Here is a 20,449-nt window from a genome sequence, read left to right as displayed (position 1 = left end):
TCATGAAAAAATGCTTTTCTTGGCCGGTCCGCCAATCGCATATTCTTTAATATTTTGAAAATCTTTCAAAGATTTTTCACGGCAAAGGTATCAAGACCACACTGGCCAAATTTGGAAGGAATCGGGTTTAAACTCTAGGAGGAGTTAACGGTTTTACAACCACTCAAAACGTGAAAAAGGCATATTTTTGAGGATTTGATTGTAGCGCCCCCTGGGTTCAAATATTATGAAAAAATCAGGGTAGGTTAAGGAATGCCATATGGACAGAGGCTAGTAGTTTGGTGAGGATAGGCCAAATAATTTTGAAGTTGTGTGACTTCAAATATTTGGCCACACCCCTTAAATGTTCCATTGTCGATATACTCTGAACGCAATAAGTTATGAACAAGATTTTCACAAATTATGATGACATTGAACCAATAATGGACCACAGAAATTTTCGTACGAATCAGACCTGGCGTTTTGGAGAAAAGTAAAACAAATATTATTTTCTAAAATTCAAAATGGCGGACAATCTAAATCGGCGCATTTGATGTCCCCCATGATGTTATTTGTATAGCAGGTCCTAGTGAACCCGTATACAAAATGTCAAGGAAATCGGTCATTATTGAAAACAAGTATTAGCTTTCTAACTCAAGGGGGCGCGAGAGAGCTATTTTTGCGACTTTTTCCCGAGACCACAATCAGATCTGTATCGGTATCCGAGGCTAGCCTACGAAGCTTTGTCAATGAAGTGGACACTTCAGAGAGATAATGGGCTTCAACTCACAGAAAATAAACAACTGAAGCGAGCAAACGCCGACTGGATGAGGCGGAGGGAGACCAGAGAGACTGAGACTTTAAGCAACATCAATGGCTAATTTAGCGGCTAACGCAGCGCCGAGCTAACCTGGAAGCACATCCTGGGAGCGCGTGCGAACGGTTAAGGATTTACACCCACGTGACAGACCTCACACGGGCGGGCACACCGAGCACTGGCAACGGGCCGCACTGCGATTCCACATCTCTTCTTTTGCAGCAAGTCGAGGTAGAGCTACAGCCTAGACATTATTTTTTAATGAACGGCTATATTTGTATTCTTCAAATTAACCGCTAACTTAGGGTGACCAGATTTGAGTTTGTGAAAAAGAGGACACTTCGTCGCCGGGGGGGGGGGTTAGTGTATGTCGCACCATGACCATGTGAATGCATACAAATGTCACAAATGAAATGACGAAAATGATACAAATGACTATATGAACATCTATTTATTGAACTTTAACAAAACTGCAAAGTGCAAATGTAAAACAAATCTTTTTTGTGGCATTTAGTCCAGCGCTTCTTTAATGTGTCTTGTCCATATATTGAAGCAATAATGCTAACAAATAAAAGAGATGTCATGTGCTGTAAACAATGCAACTAGTGGAGGCGGCAAGGTGCTCAGTGTTGCCAGTATGGAAATGGTGAAGTATCGTAGCAAAGGCTCAAAATGGTTGTATTTGGAGGATAATTATCGTATATCTGGCAACACTGAGATCGGTCGACCAATGACTGTTCTCTCTACTGTCAGAGCTCGCGCAAGAAGGTGGAACGTAAGGGAGATACCATTTCCAAAACTTGTAAGTTTGTGAAAGACCCAGAGAAACACAAATATCCGACGAAGCAAAATCCCGGACGTTTTTGGAATCCCTGCCGGACGCATTTTTTATGTCTCAAAAAGAGGACATGTCCGGGGAAAAGAGGATGGCTGGTCACCCTAGCTAACTAACTCCATGTATATCAAGTAGTGTTTTTACGAGATGTGCCGACGCTTCGAAGCGTGTGTCGAGTAATGGAGGGGGCGTATCGAGGCTTGCTTCATTTAGGGGAGGAATCAATGGTTTTGCGGTCGACGCGTTTATGAGGCGCGTCTGGTGTGTTCGAGCCCTATCGGTTTAATCGGTCGCGTGCGCAGCTCGCACTGGCAGACGGTCCGCGCGCGTGACCTCGCCGCACCGTGGATGTCGACCACCTCCAGGCTGATGTTTATTACCGCCGGAGCCGGACTAGCTTTCGCTCGGGCGGCGGCAGCAGCGGCGGCGGAGCGTCCCTTCAAGCGGCTGTACCTGAGCCGGAGACTCCGGTCCTCGACCCCCGCTGAACATGACCCGGCACGGGCGGCGCGTCCCGGACAGCCGGGGAAAGACGGGGCCCTCTCCGTAGACTTCGAGCAGACCCAGAGGGCACATAAGAGCAAAGACTCACTAGAGCTGCTCAGAAGTTTGGTGGTTTTCAAACTCTGCTCCTATGACATCCTGGTTGAGAAGAACACAGAGGTAACTCGGCCATTTGACCACGTGCATGAGATGGTGACTAACTACATGTGCGGAGTGCAACTTTAAACAATTGTTTTGTGTTGAATGGTTTGTGCACAGATGCATTGTTCACTGTTTATCGTTGCGTTCAAGAACAATCAGAACTTTTGGTTACCAACTTAAGACCTTAACTGTGAGCTCCACGTCGACGCCCACTTTGCTACAAATCTCTGCATAAATTAAGCCTGATCTCAGATCATTTTATCATGATATATATATATGTGTGTGCACACACACACACACACACACACACACACACACACACACACACACACACACACACACACACACACACACACACACACACACACACACTACTGGTCAACAGTTTTAGAACACCCCCATTTTCTCAGTTTTTATTGAAATTTAAGTTGAGTGAACAACCTGAAATAGTGCAAAGGTCAGTGGCAAACTGCCAGAGGTTAAACTAAAAAGTTTAATTCAATTCAATTCAGTTTATTTGTATAGCCCAATTTCACAAATTACAAATTTGTCTCGGAGTGCTTTACAATCTGTACACATTGACATCCCTGCCCCAAAACCTCACATCGGACCAGGAAAAACTCCCAAATAACCCTTCAGGGGGAAAAAAGGGGAAGAAACCTTCAGGAGAGCAACAGAGGAGGATCCCTCTCCAGGATGGACAGGTGCAATAGATGTAATGTGTACAGAAGGACAGATTTAGAGTTAAAACACATTCAATGAATGTGACAGAGTGTATGAATAGTTCATAGTAGGCATATTCCACGATGGAGACCTCCACGATCCATCAGGCAGATGGCGGTAGAGAGGAGGAGTGGGCGGAGTTTCAACAGTGGGCGGAGTCTCAACAGGACAGTGGCGTAGTCAGGAGCAGGAATTCCACGACCCAGACCTCGACGATCCATCAGGCAGATAGGATCTATGCCGTCTCATAGGGTCCGATGACCGCATGAGACGTGAAGTCAAAAGGACTCCGGGGAGAAAGCATAATAAAAATCATGTGCATTTCAAAGTTAGACAAAAAGGTATTTTTCAGGGAACAAGTAATTAAGGGTTCACGACTTGCAGCTGTCCTGGAAGTAAATTAAGTCTTGAAAGTTGATGCTAACAATTCCTACAGGTGTCTTAACTTTAGTTGATTACTGTCTGTACAAAGCAGTGTGGGAACAGACTGTTACTACACCCTCTTAAGCTTTATATGGACAGTATTGCACTGCAAGAAGTAGCATATTGCTCTTATAATGGCAAGAAAAATGCAATTAAGAAAGGAAGATGGACCATTATAACTCTTAAAAGTGTTGGTCTTTCCTTTAAAGGAATTGAGGTGTTCTAAAACCGGTAGTGTGTTTATATAATACAGACCATGTGATATTTCAGTATTTCTTTTTTATAAATTAGCAAACATTTCTGTTTTATTCTGTCAAGATGGGGTGACGAGTGTACATTAATGAGAAATAAAATAAACTTTTTTGATTTGAGCAAATGGCTGTAATGAAACAAAGAGTCAATTTAAAGGGGTCTGAATACTTTCCGTACCCAATGTGTGTGATACATTGCTTTTTTTCTTTTCTTGTGCACATAGACACTAATTGACTCGCAGCACTGCGTGTTCATTCCTTCGACGCTCCACATGTGATCAATGGAGCGCTCGGCTGTGGCTTCTGAAAGCGAGTAGCGACGCAGAATGTTAAATAGTCGAAATGTAAATCTGCCGAAACTCAGATTTACAGCCGTTTTAGTGACGCGCGTCTTTCCTGAATGATTCACATAAACTAATCACATTTAACGACATGTAGACTAAAATATTAGCACATTACATATATTTTTTTACAAAAGTTTTCTCCCTTTTCTGCTCAGATAATGCCGCTGATCCAGAAGAACCAGGCCTTCGGCGTTGGCTCCGTCCTGGACTACAGCGTGGAGGAAGACCTCAGCCAGGAGGAGGCCGAGGAGAAAGAGATGGAGTATGACATTTTTTAAAATGAGATATTGCAAGTGTGTTTTGGGGTTCTACGTTACAAAAAGCCACGTACACAGGAACCGTGACAGGGACCGTGACAGGGTTCCTACAGAAAACCTGGAAAAGTCTTGGAATTTGTAAACTGTTATTTCCAGGCCTGGAAAAGTCCTAAAAAAAAAAATCCAAAAAGTTTTGGAGAAGTCATGGGCATTCATTTGTGTAGTTACGCTGAGATTTAAATTATTAACGTGCTTTAAAAAAAGAAAAGAAAAAAAAGACGCTCTAAATATAAGCCGGCATACGCTCTTTCATACTCGCTGCAATTGAACGCAACGTAACTGAAAATACATGCATGTTTATTCTTTTAATCAAACTATTGTCTCTTGTATTATTTAAGGTTAAACTGTATGCTTTGGAATTCTAATTGTCAGTTTAAATATTACATTCTCTCACTTTTTCTTTTATTCACCGAGATCTCACAATATATTTGGTCATGGACGTTTGGTTTAAAGTCCTGGCCTCCCATTGGTCAACACGTGCATGAACCCTGCAGCGACAACACGATGTAGCTGTACACACAGAGTTCGCAATCAGTCATTCAATAAAATATTCCTTCGTTAATAAAACTACTTAATACTAAATACATCTTCTTTTTTTCCCAGCATGCCATTGAGAATGGCGTTCGCCTGATGGTGGATGCAGAGCAAACCTACTTCCAGCCGGCCATCAGCAGACTGGCGTTGGAGATGCAAAGGCTCTACAACAAAGACAAGCCCGTCATCTTCAACACCTACCAATGTTATCTGCAGGTCAGGAACTGGGAACAACAACAACAACAACATGTTTACATGTGTAAATGATGCGTCGGCACAGTTCTAAATCTTCTTATGGAGGAGCCGTAACTTTGAATATCGATGCGTAAAAGAGATTACCACGAGAAAGGGCATGTGAGATTAACACCCATTAAAAAATGTTATTATTATTTTATCAAACGTTCGTACGGTACAGTTACGGTCAAGGAGGCCGTCGTGAGAAAAAGACAACATGGGCGATGCATACACAACGTTTTTCTTTTTTTGTGATCAAATATTTATTGGTTTTCGAGATACGCACATGCAAAAGAAAAGATGTACACATTGTACGTATACAAGGTAAAAAATAAATAATATATATATATATAAATACGGGTAGACATACAAAAACCTGCACATATTTACATATATATGCACATACCTGCATACCCTCATACATACACACACATAAATACTGTTAATTTACCCCCCTCCCACCGTTGGCGACGCCCACCCGCCTCATACATCTCCTATACTATATAAGGGAATGTATTATATTATTATACAATGCATACACAAAGGTTAAAAACACAATCTGGCAACTGACACGTAGAAGCGGGGAGTATTTATCTGAGGGGTAATCACAGCTGTAAGGAATGAACAATCAGGAAACACTTGGAACTAACCGGGTGTTACACCGTACGGTGTGAGCTAAAGATAACACACACACACAAACTAATTGTTGCTTTATTGTCGCTCTACTAACTCCACTGCTTTGTTGCCAATAATTCCATAATTTGAGCAAGTTCTCGAGTAGAGGCGAGCGCAACGCCGTTTCGACAGGTAAGGAAAATGGCGTTGAGCCCCATATTTTCTTTGTGTTTTCCCGTGGGCGGCGGCCATGTTGTCTGGTTGCTCGACGTCATGACAAATAGTTCACTGACGCTTTACAAACAGGAAGACTTAAAACATCGACTCCAGAGTCAATATTTCCCACCAGTCAAGTGCTACGTGTGTCGGACATGAAACAAAAGGTTGAACATCCTGTAAGCAATGAACCTTTTATTTCTAAAAAAGGAACCGACTCAAAACACCGCTGTGCTCGAGTCGGCTCCGTCCTTGACTCCGACCTCTGTCTTGGCGAGCCGGCGCTGCCGTGTGAATAACGTTGGCGGTTATACGTTTGTATCTAAACTTGAAAGACTTAATTTTGAGTGAAGGTGTGAAGCTCCTCTTCGCTCTGCAGGACGCCTACGACAACGTCTCCGTGGACGTGGAACTGTCCCGTCGGCAGTGGTGTATAGTAACGAAGGAGAAATACTTTGTTACTTTACTTAAGTCGTTTTTTTGGGTATCTGTACTTTATTTTACTACTTATATTTCTGTTTACTTTTACTTTTACTTCACTACATTTTGCAATGAAAACTTGTACTTTTACTCCGATACATTTCCCCTGAAACAGTATCGTTACTCGTTACTACGGAAAAAAATAATCATGAGAAACATCGGGGACTGTTGTGGAACACACCGCAGCGCACCTGAACGCAGCACATCGGGGACTGTTGTGGAACACACCGCAGCGCACCTGAACGCAGCACATCGGGGACTGTTGTGGAACACACCGCAGCGCACCTGAACGCAGCACGAGCACCAGGTTGGGGATCAGTGGTCCTTGCCGCGTGTTTTCTCTTCCCAGTGATGCCCAGGATGCTAGCGAGCGAGCGGCTACAGATACGACTCATTTCATGTGGAGCAGCAATGGAAGCTACTCGAACCACGGGGACCAAGATCAACGTCCGTGGCCATATTTGGGCGAACTCTTTTCTTTTGTCGGAGTAAAAGTTTCTTCCTACCGGATGAAGTGCCTCTTATGACTACCAAAAGCTACGGAGATATTGGCCTTCAACAACTCACCAACCTCAGGAAACACATTGAGGTGAATTAAGATTAATCCCATGAGCCGCAACGTTAATGTTTAGTCATCATAAACCTGTTAAGATATCTAGCAGTGTTGTCCTCAGGATTGGAGTAAGTTATATCTTTGGCAGGAGGGGGGGGAGGCAGGTGTCTGATTGTCCCCCGCATGTTGTACGTTAAGCTAACGTTCGCTAGCTATCGTCAATTAAATGAGACAATTAGCGTGAGTGCAGCAGACGGATCTCTAGCGAGTTAATGAGCTGAAGAAGTGTTGACAGTTGTGAGAATTTGTTGATTTGAGTCGTCTTAGCTATAATATAATGCTAATCATTACAGCATTATTATCATTATTTGTATTATTATAAGAGTGACGGTCCAGTAATGGCGACGATATTGATTTGGGAATGTTGTTGTGTTTAACTACAGAGATACAAGTACATATTCACAAATCAACTCTGGATGCACGGACAGTGCATGAAACTAAATGTATAAACCTCAAATTAAAACAAACTATGTTGTACTAAACTTTAGGTTGGGATCATGACATGTTAGGAAGTGTTATTAATTCTATCATGTCTGTAATACTCTCACTTTATTTCAGGAATGGACAAATCAAAAAGCACATGGAAGAACCCTCCCTGCAGCTAGGTGATGCCACCAGGTCCAGTTCATCTGATGAAGAGGACTTCTTCTTCGTCATCTCAAGCGCATGAAGCAGCAAACAGCTGGATGGAGACGTGGATCACGTTGACTTGCTGAAATGCTTCCCAACTGTGTGCTGCTGTCTGTGAAGCTAGACACACTCTACCTGCACCATCAGGGCCTGTGAAGCTAGACACACTCTACCTGCATCAGGGCCTGTGAAGCTAGACACACTCTACCTGCACCAGGGTCTGTGAAGCTAGACACACTCTACCTGCACCAGGGCCTGTGAAGCTAGACACACCTCTACCTGCACCAGGGCCTGTGAAGCTAGACACACTCTACCTGCATCAGGGCCTGTGAAGCTAGACACACTCTACCTGCACCATCAGGGCCTGTGAAGCTAGACACACTCTACCTGCATCAGGGCCTGTGAAGCTAGACACACTCTACCTGCACCATCAGGGCCTGTGAAGCTAGACACACTCTACCTGCATCAGGGCCTGTGAAGCTAGACACACTCTACCTGCATCAGGGCCTGTGAAGCTAGACACACTCTACCTGCATCAGGGCCTGTGAAGCTAGACACACTCTACCTGCATCAGGGCCTGTGAAGCTAGACTCACTCTACCTGCACCAGGGCCTGTGAAGCTAGACACACTCTACCTGCACCAGGGCCTGTGAAGCTAGACACACTCTACCTGCACCATCAGGGCCTGTGAAGCTAGACACACTCTACCTGCATCAGGGCCTGTGAAGCTAGACACACTCTACCTGCACCATCAGGGCCTGTGAAGCTAGACACACTCTACCTGCACCATCAGGGCCTGTGAAGCTAGACTCACTCTACCTGCACCAGGGCCTGTGAAGCTAGACACACTCTACCTGCACCAGGGCCTGTGAAGCTAGACACACTCTACCTGCACCATCAGGGCCTGTGAAGCTAGACACACTCTACCTGCACCAGGGCCTGTGAAGCTAGACACACTCTACCTGCACCATCAGGGCCTGTGAAGCTAGACACACTCTACCTGCACCATCAGGGCCTGTGAAGCTAGACACACTCTACCTGCACCAGGGCCTGTGAAGCTAGACACACTCTACCTGCACCAGGGTCTGTGAAGCTAGACACACTCTACCTACACCAGAGTCTGTGAAGCTAGACACACTCTACCTGCACCAGGGCCTGTGAAGCTAGACACACTCTACCTGCACCATCAGGGCCTGTGAAGCTAGACACACTCTACCTGCATCAGGGCCTGTGAAGCTAGACACACTCTACCTGCACCATGTGAACGGCTCTTCAGCATCGCAGGACTCGTCTTCAGCCCCAGAAGAGCGACACTGACATCTGTTCATTTTGAAAATCAACTTCTTTTGAAGATGAACAGGAATTTGTTCAGTTTCAAGTGATGATTCTGGTTGTTACTTTTGGTTCTGCTTTTTTCTGTGTTAATCGTGTTTTTATATTTTAGTAATTTCATAGTATTCATATATTGCTAAGTTCATCCTAGCTCATACTCCTTGTTCATGGCGGCCACAGCACCCAAACAAATAAACTTCATAATTCTCACAATTCTGACCCTTTGTTTATTTTATTAACAGCATTTACTTTTACTTTTACTTTCAATACTTAAGTACATTTAATATCAGAAAATTACTTTTGATACTTAAGTACAAAAAATATCAGATACTTTAATACTTTTACTCAAGTAGTATTCTCATAGGTGACTTTTACTTTTACTTGAGTAATTTTCACATCAAGTATCTTTACTTTTACTCAAGTATGACTTTTGGGTACTTTATACACCACTGCCCGTCGGCAGGGTTGGCACTTTGCTGCAAAGCTGGTGCGTGGGGCCTACATGTCCCAGGAGCGCGAGAGGGCCAAAGACATTGGTTACGAGGACCCGATAAACCCCGATTACGAGACCACCAATATAATGTACCACAGGTAAGAGGCTGGATTCTTTTCAACCGCTGGAATTGAAGTTGAATGTGTCTTGCACACTTGTGCCCCGATTCCCCCGTGTGGATGAAAGCGGGCCCCCTTCGAGGCACAAACCCGCTGCAATGGACGGCACAGTCCGTTTTACAAGGGAGCCGTCCTTCAATCCAGAGGCTCCGGTTTAGTGTAACTCTCTCTCTCACTCTCACTCTCACTCTCTCTCTCTCTCCCAGAATGAATGAGGTCGGTCTCTTCGCCAGAGAGAACAAGGTGTACTTCGGTCAACTCCTGGGCATGTGTGATCAGATCAGCTTCCCGCTGGGTGAGGAGAGGAAAAACACACACACACAATGCAACAGTGTTCCCGCCCTTTTTTTTTGAGGTCAGCCATAGCCTGTAACTCTCAGCCACGTGTCCTTTATTAAAACCCGTCGTCCGGCTGCACATCTCCACAGCCCAACAGGCCGCCTGCTCGCTGCGGAGCCGAGCACACGGAGAAGAAGTCCGTCGACACGTGAACCCAGATGCTTCGGTATTGACGAGCTGTCTTGAGGAAGAGGGTGGTTGTCTTTCAACATGATGTGGAGTTGAAGCGGCCTTGACCGGTATTGATGTGAACACGCGTGTTTTTCTTTTGAGATTTTTCTCAAAGGGCAGCGCTGCGTCTTTGAGTCTCCAGACACAAAGCAGTCGAGTTGGAGTTGAGATCCTTTTTATTTTGCCACATTCTATTTATTCATCGATTTTTGTTTTTGTTTTGTTTTTTCACGACATCGTTTTCGGATATTTTCTGACGTCGCCGTGACTTTTGCTTTGCATCTCGTCGTGTTGTGCAAAGTCATTGTGGATTTAGTTGAAAGGACATTCATCTCAACGACTCAGAACCATCACAGCGTGAGAGGAGCCGGACCGGCGGCCGGCACCGCCCCGCATCCAAATGCAGCAAAGCGAGGGTGCCCGCAAACCCGCCTAATTAGAAGGATTGCGGCGGCGGCCGATCGTTTCCGACGAAGGGGAAGCCCGTTGAGATGGCGCCCAGCGGGGACGTGCTCTCTGATGATGTCACCAGTCAATCCGAAAAAACTGAAATAGAGGCATTTTCTAAATATCTCACCATCTTCATTCACGTCATACCTCTTTTTTTTCTTCTCTCTTCTTCTTCCCTCCCTCCATCCGCAGGCCAGGCCGGCTTCCCCGTCTACAAGTACGTTCCCTATGGGCCGGTGAGCGAGGTGATGCCCTACCTGCCTCGGAGAGCCCAGGAGAACCGAGGCTTCATGAAGAGGGCCGTGAAGGAGAGGCAGCTGCTGTGGGCGGAGCTGAAACGCAGACTCGCCTCCGGGGAGCTCCTCCACAGGCCGGCGCTCTGAAGAGAGAGGAGACGGAGTGTGTGTGTCAACGCGTCCGATTCTTAGGTTTTATTTTATTTATTTGACCTCGTCTCCCCTGGTGACGGCCGCTGTCTGTTCTGTCTCTCGCTCCCCTGGACGTACATCTCCTGCTCCACCTCGTCCCGGAGCCTTCACGCTGATGGACTCTCGTGTTTCTCCTTTCTCCCACCCCACCATCTTTTCTTTTGTGTACTACCCCGTGTCCTCTCCATTCATTTTCCTTATCCGCCTCTGCATCCGTACGCATTCCTCATGTTTGTCTCCCCCCGTTGTCCACAGCGCTCTGGCATCCATCAAGCGGGCGTCTTTACGGCTCCGAGAGGACTCCCTAACATGTCAACCAGAGCGGGGCGGCGTCTCGCTTTATCACCCCATTCGTCTCGGCTGAGGGACAACAACAATAAAATAACAGTCTTGATTTAAATGGCTGTAAAGGAAACATCAATATCCCCCCCCCTCCTATATTAAGGGGTTTTGAAACAATACGTGTTTGAGGTCGTTTTGGAAACGACGCCCGTTTATGAATCGATGAGAGAAAGAGACGACTTTGTGTGTGTGTGCGATGCTTTCATTATTGTGTGTGTGTGTGTGCGCGATGCTTTTGTTATTGTGTGTGTGTGTGATGCTTTTGTTCTTGTTTGTGTGTGTGTGCGCGATGCTTTTGTTATTGTGTGTGTGTGCGATGCTTTTGTTATTGTTTGTGTGTGTGTGCGCGATGCTTTTGTTATTGTGTGTGTGTGCGATGCTTTTGTTATTGTGTGTGTGTGCGATGCTTTTGTTATTGTGTGTGTGCGCGATGCTTTTGTTATTGTGTGTGTGTGTGTGCGATGCTTTTGTTGTGTGTGTGTGTGCGATGCTTTTGTTGTGTGTGCGATTCTTTTGTTATTGTGTGTGCAATGCTTTTGGGGTGTGTGTGTTGCCTGTTGGTCTCATTGCGTGTTGATGGGTTAACAGGTGGTCTGCATTTTTGTAAATACATCTGAAGCAGGTATTTACGTCTTTTGGTTTTTACGCGTCTCATTTTACGAACCTGTGATTTTTCCTTCTGAATGAATATAAATCTGCCTCGCGTGCTCGGCAAGAGACTCCTTCCATATTATTTTATTTGCAGCGTTGTCCACACGACTTTGACTGTTTTGGACATATACTCTGACATCTAACGATACATAATTAGTATTTGAGTCGGAGGGTAACCAAGCTTCATGATAATTATGGCCTTGTCATTTTCTGGGAGCAGCCGGTGCTCTGTAGAGCATCCTTTAATTACCCATGATGCACCGCTCAATACAGATCACAGGGATTGGATGCATTAATCATTGCTCAGAAGAAACTTTAGTGGCTGTTAAGTTTTACAGAGGCGAGGCGCCACGGAGACGTCACCGCCGCCGTCACCGCCGCCGTCACCGCCGCCGTATTCTATGGGTTTAATTAAGAATCAAGTCGACCTTTGATGTGAGATGTGCCTTTGGGTACGCACTCGCCGGCAAATCCCCTCTTCCGGGGCATCGGAGTTTTCCTCGTTAGCTGCAGTCGTGAACCTGATTCAGAGGACACATTTAAAGGGTTGAGGATTTTTTTTTTCCGAGACAAGTTCCAAGTAAATCAAAGACAAGTGAGGGCCTCAACATCCTCTGTCTCACACGTACCTTCACTTCAAAGCACACGGGCATGTGATGGAGTCGCCTCGGCTTCATTTATTAAACATAATGATTGTTGACGTTGTCCGAGGCGACGGAGACGTGAATAAACGATGGCGCGTATACGCGATCGGTTTCTTTTTGGGCCTCCTCGGCCACGCGGTCCGTTGCCCTGGCCTGGATGTTTGGCCCTTGGGTTTGTGGTCGCCGTGGTTACTTTCGAGGGACCGGGGCCCTCCATTTGAAAACATACCTGTTGGAGCCATTTATTTCGACATTTGTATTTAGTTTTAATATGCATTGCTTATTTAGGTTACATTTTGATATGTTAGAAGAGCTTAATCTCTAATCAGCATTTGTGTGCCAATAGATAAGCTGACAGAAAGGAGTGCGACGGCTTTGTGCCACCCAGGAGTTTTGTGTATATTCTTTTATCGTTTGGCAGAACGGAGAGATAACCGGCACACTCAGGGCACGAAACGGAAAGCTGGAAAGCCGTGCTCACTCAATTCAGCCCCCAGTCGTTGCATGATGTTACAACTTTATTTCACTCCAGCAGGAAGGGTGAGAAAGGTTAGAATAAATCTGTTTTTGAAATATACAGTAGAATAATTAATTCATAAAGAATTGAAAACGTATGCTGACCCTGTAACCCAAGATAAACATGTACACATTTTTTAAATCTTGGCAGTACTACTCACCACCTGCCTGCTTTTTAAGCTACCATTACATGCAAGGAGTGTTCTGCTCTACTGGTTACTGGATGTTGGGATCATCTGGTTCTTCTGTACAAATATGACTTCAATAAAGTGGAGGGGACAATCCAGAATGACCAGCAGACGACTGGGGCCAGTGTTTCCAGACGGTGCAGCATAATCCCAACTTCATGTCTCCATCATGCAGTCAGAATGACAAGCGCAGCATATCTGGGTTTATATCGACGTCAGTGAAGACGCTGCAAGACGCGTGAATATTTAATTTCGACATCTGAGGAAAAGGAGAAAAGAGGTTTGCAACTTTCTGCAAGACACTGTAAAAGTGTTGATGATTAGGCCGAGACCCCGAGCTCTTACCAAAGAACAGCAGAGGAACAAACCAGAAACGTGGTGCTCATTAATGAAAATATCACAACAAGTTCCTGAGTAATTCTATGAGATAGAGATGATACCAAAATCACAATTTCTCTTTGATTCCTTCTCAAAAAACAACTGACAACGTTCTTTGAGGGTTCACAATGGACTTCAACAACACAGGAAACAAAGGAAATATACAAATAAAGGTAGAAAAGGCAGATCTAGAAATAGTTAGGAATAGTATAGAGTTTGGCATATTTGTGAAATATTCCTATTATTTTTGCTGAGCGTTAGATCAGAAGATTGAAAAACACATAACATAAAGCTACAGCTAGCCGCCGGTTAGCTTAAAAAAGCTCCAGGAAGTCACCACTCTGACCCCCCAAAAAATGTTCCAACACATAAAACCTGGTAAAAAGAATGAATACATACAACTATAATCACACTAAATGAGGTCAAACCTGTTGAATAGCCTACTTAAGAGATAGCGGTCGGTTTATTTTGTTCCCCACGGGCAGCACTAAGCTAAGCTAGCTACTTCCTAGCTAGCTACCTCCTGGTAGGAGCCTCATCTTTCCAGCTTCTAACTTTCCCTTAAATAAAATGTTACATAAGGACAACCAGCTGGAGACCAACCAACTCTTGTTAAATAAACAGAATGAAAGAATGCAAAATAGATATTTATTCAAAATATTGCAGGAATGGATGACGTATAGCCACCATCGCAGACCAAGCAGGAAGTTTGTGCATTTTATATAAATATTTAAAGGTGACTTATCAAGGAAAAAAACAAAACAAATGTACAAAGCTTGTGCACATACATTTGGAAATGCATCATCTCAATCCACGGCTTGATTACTATCTTTGCAAAAGGTGCATACGTTTTTCTCAAGCCAATCGGAGCAGGTTAGACTCCTTCAGGGGAGGGGCTTCAAGAGAGGGGCGCTAAAATGAAGCGTTTCAGACAGAGGGGGGAATACAGGTGTATATATTCAGACGGACAGAGAAATATAATGTGTTTATTGAACATTACAGCGTGTTGACATATTACAAGCATGAACCAAAATGAGCATTATCCGTCCCATTAAGCATGATTTGTTCCTGTGGGCTTGTTTGCTTTAACTCTTTTTTTCTGTGTGTGTGTGTGTGTGTGTGTAAGGAGTGTGAGCCACCATAGCCCGAAGCTGTGACTGTTCTGCAACATAAAGAATGTGATTTCCGACCTAAGAAATTTATATACCATTAAAACTAATCACCGCTGATATTTCGGGGCTATAAAACGTGCCAATGCAATTGATGTGCGAAGACGATCCTCCACAACAAACTGATATCATGAGCTTCCCGTGTTCCAGAGTGAGAACAGGGAATAATAAATAAATAGATGCCGGGGTCGGACGGACAAAGCAAGAGCCTGCATATGCAAAACAGCTTGGACCAAGAGACAATTTCCCATCTGACGCACATTAAAACCATCATACTGGACAACTTTGGGTTTCCAGCTTGTTTTATTTGAATGGCGACTGGCTCCAGCTGTGTCCGTTATGCTCATCTCCATAATGTGAAGCTATATTGCTGGCCTGCTTCCCCATCCCCACCTGCACTGTCGAGTTCATCTCCACAGCTATTTAACCGAAGACAGTAACCACAAGAAAACGGTTAGAATTTTTCCAAATGTGGTCTGGCACATTAGTCGTGCGTGTCAATAGTTGTTTGATCTGAAAAAAAACGCAGTGTCAGTGTGGCAGCTAGGGGGGCGGGGTCTCTAAGTGGCCTCGGCTGCTGGCTGGTTGGTAATCAGCCAGCAGCTGACACTGCTCCCATAAAGGAGCAGCAAAGAGTAAAGTAGTGTGGAGTGAGCAGAGGCGCCGTCGTGCGGTCTGCTGTGAAGCAACTAAAGCATGTTACCTCACAGAACCTCGTTGGTGTTGGCGAGTCCTTGCTGCTTTAGGGGGAAACCTACGGGTGACGGCCCAGAAGCTGTCACACTGGAGCCCAACGTGGGGCCCCCTGGAGAAAAAAAGTACCGGGAAGGAGAAGAGCCAGACCAGCAGTGGAGTGGATTGGGGTCGATGCTGTCTGGATCCAGGAGCTGCGGCGGGACCAGGCAGAAGCTCACCGCCAGCTCCTGGAGGGCCTCCAGGACATGGCTGCAAGGCAGACGTGAGCCCTCGAGCAGCTGTGGCTGGCCCCTGCTCCCCGGGACCCGTCGCCGCTGTGGCCGAATCCTAATCCCTGTGACCCGTCGGAGCTGCAGATCCCTGTGACCCGTCGCCGCGGGGGCCGACTCCTGTTCCCTGAGACCTGTCGGCGGCTCCAGTTCCCCGGGCTCTGTTCCGGCTTGTTCTAGCTCCTCGTCCCCTTTTGCCGATAGTTTAAGTTTAGTTCATTGTTGTTTAAATGTATTTAGTTTGAGGATTGGTTCACTGATTTGGTAATATTGGGCACCTGTGGTTATATGTAGGTGTGGGTAGCTTTAGGACCAGCATGACCCTGGGTGGCCTATGGTTTTTTACCAACACACGGAAGGCAGTGTCAGCATTTTATTTGTTTAGTAAATACATTATAAGAATAATGACATAAGGAAATGGACATTACTTTCTTTTGGCTGCGTCAACTCAAAAACCCTGCCTGATTTATATTTTGGACGAATGGCCACTAGAGGGAGTCTGCATTGTTCATCACAGCTACTTGGTGAGAAATGTGACGAGTCATTGAGCCGAGTTGACCCTCAGAGGTCGGACCCCCGTCCCACCGCACCGAAGCAATTCCCCTGGCCGCCACGCGCTCCGATGTGAACCAGCGAGTCTCAGGGAACAGGAGTCGGCCCCCGCGGCGACGGGTCACAGGGATCTGCAGCGAGTAAACAAATGAATCTATCTATCTATCTATCTAAACACAACAGATGGGACGGGCGATGACTCATCGCACCGGCTCCAAATAGAGCTGCAGAACGCAGCGCGGATGATCAAAAGCCGAGAGAGGGGGAGATGGAAATGTTGTGTTTCCCGTACTGCACGCTGTCAAAGAAACACTTTTATTTCACACGCCTGGAAGTGGCTCACCGTGCCGCCGCCATCCGTGTCATCGCCGAGCGTTCAAAAACAGATCAGCAAATTAATCTGTCAAATTCTCCCCAGTGGATGTGTGTGGCGGAGCGATTCATCACGTCTTGTGAAAGGGAGGGCGAGAAAAAATGAAAATGAAGAAGAGGAAAATATGCAAATAACATCACACATCCCTGAAATGTTGTTTTCTAATGATTTCTCATCCAGTCATTATTGCCGACCGGTTTGTGCTTTTCAGTAACGACAAAGTTCCACAACGGCCCCGAGACCAGCGGCTCTCCCAACCCTCACCTCCTGGAAGTCATCGGTGAGGTGGGTGAATTCATCTCGGCTCGACTTCTTACCGCCTGCCAACCCTCCCCCAACACCTCAATCTTTTGTTCTGTGCCTATAAATGCCCCCCCCCCCCCATGCATAATAGATCATGAAACCTCTTTCATCTCTCCTCTTTGAGATGAACGCTGATATCCCTTCGAAAGTGAAAAGCACGGCACGAAAGAGCCACGAGTGGAGGAGAAAAGAAGACGAAGAAGAAGATGAGAGGATGTCTCTCTCTCTCTCTCTGTGTGTGTGTGTGTGCATGCCAAGTGACCAGGACATGGTGTTGCCGTTGTTTGTTTCTACAAAACCACAGAAACATTGAACATTTATACATTAAAATATAACGACTGCTAAACAACGAGTACATCGCAAGTGAGACGGTCCACTGAGGAGGAGACAAACACAGGACTTTCACCCAGGAGACCGCCGTTTCTCACGTGAAATAAAAAGTACATTTTGGTTTTCGGGGTTGTCATTTAACGTCACGTCATTATAATTGTTTTGTTGCGGTGTAGAATATAGCTCTTTCCTAGCTAGCGTATACATTAAATAAAACGACTGCTGCTGTAAGATAGCTATTTCCTAGCTAGCTTAGCTTAGCTAGGGTGACCAGACGTCCTCTTTTCCCCGGATATGTCCTCTTTTTGAGACCTAAAAAATGCATCCGGCAGGGGTTCCAAAAACGTCCGGGATTTTCCTTCGTCGGATATTTGTGTTTCTCTGGGTCTTTCACAAACTAGTTATTACGCCCTTACAAGTTTTGGAAATGGTATCTCCCTTACGTTCCACCTTCTTGTGCGAGCTCTGACAGTAGAGAGAACAGTCATTGGTCGACCGATCTCAGTGTTGCCAGATACACGATAATTATCCTCCAAATACGACCATTTTGAGCCTTTGGTACGATACTTCACCATTTCCAATCTGGCAACACTGAGCACCTTGACGCCTCCACTAGTTGCATTGTTTACAGCACATGACATCTGCAGCCATGCCGAAACGTAAATGTAAGTTCACGGACGAACTAAAAAAAAAATCCCCATGTTTTCGCCTCGGCCGTGATGCTTCGGAAGCTGAGTGCATGATATGCAGAGCAGGCACTTACGACGTGTCAGTGGCAAATAAAGGTGGCAGCGATTTGGAAGCTCACGTGCACTCTGCAAAACACAAAAACTGCAGCAAGAGGAGAGAGCTCATCGAGTAAAGTGACACTTTTTTATTTTAATATGTGGCCATATAAAGTATTTATTATTTAGAATTTTGTATTTGTTATCAATATTGCTTTAATATATGAGGAAGACTGAAAAGTATCTTCATTTTCTTATTTTAATATGTGGCTATATAAAGTATTTATTATTTAGAATTTTTTATTTGTTATCATTATTGCTTCAATATATAGACAAGGCACATTAAAGAAGCACTGGACTAAATGCCATAAAAAAAGATTTGTTTTACATTTGCACTTTGCAGTTTTGTTAAAATTCAATAAATAGATGTTCATATAGTCATTTGTGTCATTTTTGTCATTTCAATTGTGACATTTGGATGCATTCACATGGTCATGGTGCGGCATGCTATACACTACCCCCCCACAAACTCAAATCTGGTCACCCTAGCTTAGCGCTGACCGGGGGGAACAGAATACACCGACCGCTATCTCTAAACTACCCTCTTCAACAGGTTTTTACTTCATTTAGTGCGATTGTAGTTGTAGAAACATCGGCCATCGACGTATCAACACGGCTCGCAGAAACGCAACGATTTGATTTCTTCTTCTGGAGACAGGAATGCATCAGCACATGTGTCCACGCAGGAAACATAGATATGAAAGGACAGTCGCTTCCAGTCAGACATTCATGCAGCGTACACACACACACACACACACACACACACACACACACACACACACACACACACACACCAGTTTCCATATCTATCAGTCTGGGCTGAGAGATGATTTGGAGCGGCTCAATGTTTTGATCATTAGTTTGGACTCGTGGAGTGCGGCGGCGGTGAAAAATGAGACCGCTATCTCATGGCCACCTGTTCCTTCTAATAAGAAAAGGAACAATTACCCGTCACGGGATGGATCGGCTACCTGGAGGAACCCACGCCGGTGTTTATTGCACACCTGAACTCAAGTCTGCCCATATCTGCGTCTGTGGTGATGTTGTGTGTGTACACAATTGAGCCCGGGATGAGAAGGTGACTCATAAATCTTCTCGGGGTGCAGAGATCATAGATACGTGTGAATATATCCGGGGGTATATATATGAGTGTGCGAAGCCTATTTCCGTGTCACGTACACCCCGCAGGTTGCCGTCTGTTTCCACAGTCGCAGCCGAGGAGACACTTTTGCTCCTCGGTGAGAAATGTTTGATAATTGAATTTAGTCTCTAACACAATGTTGCGACCTCATTATAATTTAGCGAGCACTTTGACTCAGTAAGTCAGACGTGTAGTGGATCAGATTCTCGTTAGCACGGGAACAGAAGCAAAACCATTACAGCATATACACATTTCAACATGTTGGAAGGTCAGGGTTTTAACCCTTGTGTTGCCTTCGGGGCATTTTGACCCGAATCAATATTACACCCTCCCCCCGCCTTCGGATTAATTTGACCCCATTCAATGTTTAATGTCGGTGTTCTTTCGGTAGTCAACAAACAAACAAAGTGCCTCACACTTAAACTTGGAAAACAATATTTATTCTAATAATTTTCTGGAGGTTTTAATTGCTGGCGTCAAATTGAACCCAAAGGGTAAAATATGTTAGTAAATATAAAGGTAACAGGAGGGTGAAACATTGAATCGGGTCAAAATGACCCATAGGCGGGGGGAGGGTGTAATATTGATTCGGGTCAAAATGACCCGAAGGCAACACAAGGGTTAAAAAGGAAAACTGCTCCTCATGTCGGGAAGTCGTAGCTAGGGATGGGTATCATTCAGGGCCGGAGTGGGGCCACTTTTCAGCCCGGGAATTTCAGGCTCAAGACCAGCCCACTTTTTTCATGGTAGTGGAAATTGGATAAATGAAGCAACAGTTCAGCTCTTACTATCCTGTAGTTCTTTTATTAATACCATGGTACAACAAATAATGTAACGGTTAAATACAACAATAATAATCCACTTAAGATGAGAAGTTAACAAAAAATATGCACAACATAAAAAAAGGCAGAAGGGCGTAGCAGGGGTGTCAGACTCAGATGAGGCAGTAGGCCAGATTTGTTGGAGTGAGACCTCATGGGGGCCGTCATTGGCATGGTCATCATTTTTCTGCATGAGTATTATATAGTGGTGATTTACTCCTTTACTACACCCACTTCTGAGCAAACAATGCATATTGGTTCACCAAGTACTGTCATATACTGCTCTTTCTTAGAATAGATAAC

At 45.0% G+C, this 20,449-nt stretch overlaps 1 protein-coding gene across 1 annotated transcript; it reads left to right on the top strand.

Moving 5' to 3' along the window:
* The first annotated feature begins 1,979 nt into the window (after positions 1-1,979).
* prodhb (proline dehydrogenase (oxidase) 1b) lies at positions 1,980-11,006 on the top strand. Its single transcript, XM_056417895.1, is given in 7 exon segments — positions 1,980-2,294; positions 4,173-4,271; positions 4,938-5,084; positions 6,313-6,369; positions 9,452-9,616; positions 9,745-9,895; positions 10,753-11,006. Coding segments are annotated over 7 exon segments (1,125 nt in total). The 3' UTR covers positions 10,944-11,006.
* Positions 11,007-20,449: the final 9,443 nt, after the last annotated feature.

Source organism: Pseudoliparis swirei, chromosome 7, assembly GCF_029220125.1.
Source record: "Pseudoliparis swirei isolate HS2019 ecotype Mariana Trench chromosome 7, NWPU_hadal_v1, whole genome shotgun sequence".
Taxonomy (NCBI): domain Eukaryota; kingdom Metazoa; phylum Chordata; class Actinopteri; order Perciformes; family Liparidae; genus Pseudoliparis; species Pseudoliparis swirei.
The sequence above is the reverse complement of the archived record's forward strand: the minus strand, read 5'-3'. Positions and strand labels throughout refer to the sequence as shown.